We start from the raw sequence: 5,309 nt of genomic DNA on the forward strand, positions 1-5,309 counted from the left end.
GATCATTCTTCGTCTGGCTCCTTCCCTTTGACCTTACCACCTTGGGTGAACCTGCTGGGAGTACGAGATTCCCAACAGCTTCGCTCACAAGGGTCATAGGAACATGCAAGCCCACTCACCGTGACAAGGTGATGATCCAGTGAGTGGACAAATCTTTAAAAATGTAGTATAAACACCAACAACTGGGAAACACTGGCCTGCGAGTGCTCCAGTTGGAGAACAGCCTTTACCAAAGGTGTCATGGGGTTTGAAGACACTCGAACTCAGGACGCAAGGTGCTAAGAGGAAGGCACGCTTGGCAAATCCACACTGTGATCAGTTCCTGCCCAGAAACCTATGTCCCCACTGTGGAAGGACGTGTGGATCCAGAATTGGCCTGCACAGTCACTTACGGACTCATTGTTAAAACTGTGTTTATGGAAGACAATCTTACTCAGCTATGAGGGATCGCTGAAGAAAGAAAAGAACACTTCTTCAGATACAGTCATACCTCGGGTTGAATATGCTTCATGTAGAGCACTTTTGAGTTGCGTTCCAAGGCAACCCAGAAGTAACAGAGCACGTTACTTCCGGGTTTCACCACTCGCGCATGCACAGACGCTCAAAATAATGTCAGGCGCATGCGCATGCACAGCGAAAAGCGACGCGTCCATGCGCAGACGTGCCGTTGCTAGTTACGTTTGCTTCTGGATGCGAACAGGGCTCCGGAACGGATCTCGTTCGTATCCAGAGGTACCACTGTACACAGATACAGCACAAACTGTTATCAATACAGGACGTAGCATTTTATATTGAAATACAGGATACACATGTGTGTTTTTGTATGCAGCATTTGGGAGGAAATAAGACGGTAAATAACAATTAACAAACTAAATATTGATGTATGTAATTTTTATTTCTTAATTATATTTAGTGGTAGTATGGCTGTCTTGTTTTTTGTAACATGAAATCATTCAATAAAAATTATTTATATATATATATAAAAGAAATACAGGACACTCCTGTATTATAACAGGACGCGTGGCAACCTTCTGCGCAAACACTGGCGGTGGATGCGACGCAGCGACACATCCCCTTTGCCCGGCCAGACGGCTCCAGAAACCGGATCAGACCCGTCTTCCCATTGGCCGGGCCGGCGAGGGATGCTCCGCTCCCCGCTCCGCGATTGGCCGGCGCGCATTCCACCGTGGCCGCTCGCCTCCGCCCTGCGCCTTTTATAGCTATATCTAGACGGCGCCTTGGCGAGCCCCGCAGAGCGCGGCTCCGGGACGCGCGGCGAGGCGTCGGCGAGAGTTTCCCCGCGTCGGACGCGCCTCCGCGGGGCTCGGGCCGTTGCAGAGAAGCGGCGGCTCTCCTTTCCTCCCACCCCCGACGGCGCGGCCATGGCGTTCGCGCTGCTGCGCCCGGTGGCGGCGCGCGTCCTGTACCCGGAGCTGCGCCTGCTGTCGGAGGAGGACGACGCGTCGGAGGACGACGAGGAGGCGCGCAGCGGCGGCAGCAGCGACGCGTCGGAGCGCTCCTTCGGCTGCTGTCCAGCCGCTGCCCGGCCGTCCGGCGGGCCGGTGGTGGTGGTCAAGCAGCGGCAGGCGGCCAACGCGCGCGAGCGGGACCGGACGCAGAGCGTGAACACCGCCTTCACGGCGCTGCGCACCCTCATCCCCACCGAGCCGGTGGACAGGAAGCTCTCCAAGATCGAGACGCTGCGCCTGGCGTCCAGCTACATCGCGCACCTCGCCAACGTGCTGCTCCTGGGCGACGGCGCCGACGACGGGCAGCCCTGCTTCCGCGCCTTGTGCGGGGCCAAGGGAGACGTGATGGAGCCGGGCAAGCAGCCGCGCAGCATCTGCACCTTCTGCCTCAGCAACCAGAGGAAGGGGGTGAGTCCTGCTGCCCGAGGGGGCTGCGGCTGGGGGAGTCCAGGATAGCTGCGGCTGCGGATACCTTAGAAGCGCAGGATACCTTAGAGTCCAGGATACCTTAGAAGCGCACAGCCCTCGGGTCCCTAAGCCATCACCTGGAAGCAGGGGCATAGCCAGGATTTTTGTTGGGGGGGTGGAGAGAGACTTGCTGGAGGGGCAGAACCGACCCGATGGGTCAGTTAAGTACAGTGGTACCTCGGGTTACATACACTTCAGGTTACAGACACTTCAGGTTACAGACTCCGCTAACCCAGAAATAGTACCTCGGGTTAAGAACTTTGCTTCAGGATGAGAACAGAAATCTTGCTCTGGCGGCACAGTGGCAGCAGTAGGCCCCATTAACTAAAGTGGTAAAGGTAAAGGGACCCCTGGCCATTAGGTCCAGTCGTGACCGACTCTGGGGTTGCGGCGCTCATCTTGCTTTATTGGCCAAGGGAGCCGACGTACAGCTTCCGGGTCATGTGGCCAGCATGACTAAGCCGCTTCTGGCAAACCAGAGCAGCATACGGAAACACCGTTTACTTTCCCGCCGGAGTGGTACCTATTTATCTACTTGCACTTTGACGTGCTTTCGAACTGCTAGGTGGGCAGGAGCAGGGACCGAGCAGCGGGAGCTCACCCCGTCGCGGGGATTTGAACCGCCAACCTTCTGATCGGCAAGTCCTAGACTCTGTGGTTTAGCCCACAGTGCCCTCAGGTTAAGAACAGTTTCAAGTTAAGAATGGACCTCCGGAATGAATTAAGTTCTTAACCCCGAAGTACCACTGTATTTCTATTGCCCCCCTCCTTGCTACACCCATTCCTGGAAGCAACTACTCAGCAGCACTCTGTGCATGCTCAGAGGCACGCTTTGTTTGGCAATCGTGGCCCCTGTTGCAAGGCAGGGGCCTGGCATTCAGAAGCAACTCTCCAGGGTGGGGAGGTTTATAAAAGCCCTCATTTCCCAGGGAGCTAGCAGATTGTTCCCTTACACACAGGTCAGTTTTGCTTCTCCTGTGAAAACCCTAGGTGGGAGGTAGGCAATCGCCTCCTCCTATCAGCTGAGGGGATTCCAATCAGGCCAGCAGAGTTGGTTCTTCATTTTATGTGTTTGTATATCCCTGTGCTTTTTATAGACTGCGACAAACAGTGCTTGACTCCAAACCCTCTGTTCAGGGCCAGAGCTAAGACTTGAATCAAATGTGATAATAATAATAATAATAATAATAATAATAATAATAATAATAATAATAATCAACATTTATTTATATCTCACCCTCCCCGGCCAAAGTCGGGCTAACATCAAATATATAACATTGGTATAAAATCAAACAATAATTAAATGACTTCCTAGAAACAGGTCAGAATCAAATTAAAGTCTAATTAGATGGCTTCCCGCAGGGTTAGGGTTGGGAACAGTAAGTGCTCATCAGGAGAGGGTGTCTCTGGACATGTGCAGAATGCTTTCCTCTTACTGTTTAAACAGGGGTGTACACCTGCACTCACCAGGTTGGGGGAAAAGGTTGGAATTCCTGGCTTCTCCAAAGGCTTCAGTGCGGAAACTTCCAATACTAGAAGTTTATCCCCCTTTGTGCAGATGGGTAGACTGAGGTTGGGAGATGGTGGCTAGCCCTTAGTTCATTGATGAATGAGTCTGGGTCCTGATCTAACACCAGCCCTCTAGAATTCTTTTTATTGATTGCATTTATACCAGTGGCGTAGCGTGGGTTGTCAGCACCCGGGGCAAGGCAAGTAATTTGCGCCCCCTAACTCGTGGATTTTAGCACTCGAGTACGAGCGCGCCCCCCCAGATGTTGCGCCCGGCCCCCCTGCACCCCCCACGCTACGCCACTGGGGCTGGGGGCGAGCGAAGGAGCCAAGGACCCCCCCAAAGGCTCAGCAGGAATGTATTAAATTTATTATTTGCGGAGCCCCCGCGGGCCGAGGCATCCGAAGCCCCCTCCCCTCGGGTGCCTCCCCGCCCCCTCCTCTCCTTGGGCTGTAGGTGGAGCTCCAGATCCGGGCTTGGCGAGCGCCTCTCCTCCTCCCGGCCGGGTCCGGGGGTTTCCAGCCGTGCTCCGTCCTCGCGCCCCCCCCCCCCGCGGCTGAGACTTGCGCTGAGAGCCGGAGCCAGCGGCACCCCCTTCTGCCGGGAGACCCTCGCCCGCCCGCCAGCTTCCTCTCGGAGGGTTTTGGGGAGCGCAGGGCGCGGCGAGGCCCCTCGGAGCTCTCCTCCCTCCCAGTCGGCAGAAGCAGCCACCGCCTGTGGCTGGGCCGAGGGAATGGCGGCGGCGGGGTGCGGAGGCTGCCTGTTCCCGGCCAGGCATCGTTGGCGGTGTCAGTGCTGCTGCAGCGGCTGCTCCTCCTGCGAGCAGTGAGCGGAGCGCAGCCACAGCGACGGCGGGGGGCGCGCGCGCTAGGGCGCAAGGCTGGCGGTGGCGGCGGGGAGCCCGGCGGAGGAAGGAACTTGTCCCTTCCCTCTGGACTCGCGCCCCCCTAGATGTTGCGCCCGGTGCGGCCGGCACCCCTGGCACCCCCCACGCTACGCCACTGATTTATACCCCAACTTTTGCTCCTCCTCAAGTGTGGCATACATCTCCCCTCTCTTCATTTAATCTCCACATCAACCCTGTGAAGTAGGTTAGACTGAGGGGCCATCACTGGCCCAAGGTCACCCAGTGAAGCTCCATGGCAGAGGTTGTAATCGGACACTCTAACCACAAACCTCTAGGATAGTAAGGCACAGCATTAGTGCTGAGTGCTTGCATATACTGCCTGTTTTCCATCTATTTCCTGCATCTCCCCACTGCAAAATAGTGAATGGGAGGCTGTAGTCAGACATGGCTTCCATCTCTACTGGACTGGCCCTCCTGGACGTAGTCCACTCTTCTGACAGCAGAGAGATGAGGAGGCTTTGGCCTTCATAACTTGCTGGTGGGCCACTTGCATAAAACAGGATCCTGGAGTCAAATGATCTTTGGTCTGATCCAGCTGGGCAGTTTTTGTCTGTCGAGGTAGTTAGCGCAACCAACACATCCTCAAAATATTTGAGCCTCTTACAGACAACCGATTTTGCACAGCATTCATCCTGATTTGCTTATATCAGGGGTCAGCAAACTTTTTCAGCAGGGGGCTGGTCCACTGTCCCTCAGATTTTGTGGAGGGCCGGACTATATTTTGGTGCAAAAAATGAATTTATTCCTGTGCCCCACAAATAACCCAGAGATGCAATTTAAATAAAAGCACACATTCTACTCATGTAAAAACACCAGACAGGCCCTACAAATAACCCAGAAATGCATTTTAAATAAAAGCACACATTCTACTCATGTAAAAACATGCTGATTCCCGGACCGTCCTTGGGACGGATTTAGAAGGCGATTGGGCTGGATCCGGCCCCCGGGCCTTAGT

The 5,309-nt window shown here is 54.9% G+C and overlaps 1 protein-coding gene across 1 annotated transcript; it reads left to right on the forward strand.

The window, feature by feature from the left end:
* Positions 1–1,266: 1,266 nt before the first annotated feature.
* On the forward strand, positions 1,267–1,925 carry TCF15 (transcription factor 15; the record flags this gene model as incomplete). The annotated part of the gene is made up of 1 exon (XM_083509819.1): positions 1,267–1,925. The coding sequence occupies exon 1, from the start codon at positions 1,383–1,385 to the stop codon at positions 1,923–1,925; it is 543 nt and encodes a 180-aa protein (XP_083365945.1). The 5' UTR covers positions 1,267–1,382.
* Between the last annotated feature and the right edge of the window lie 3,384 nt (positions 1,926–5,309).

Source organism: Podarcis liolepis, assembly GCF_965112155.1.
Source record: "Podarcis liolepis genome assembly, chromosome: 6".
In the NCBI taxonomy this organism is placed as follows: Eukaryota; Metazoa; Chordata; class Lepidosauria; order Squamata; family Lacertidae; genus Podarcis; species Podarcis liolepis.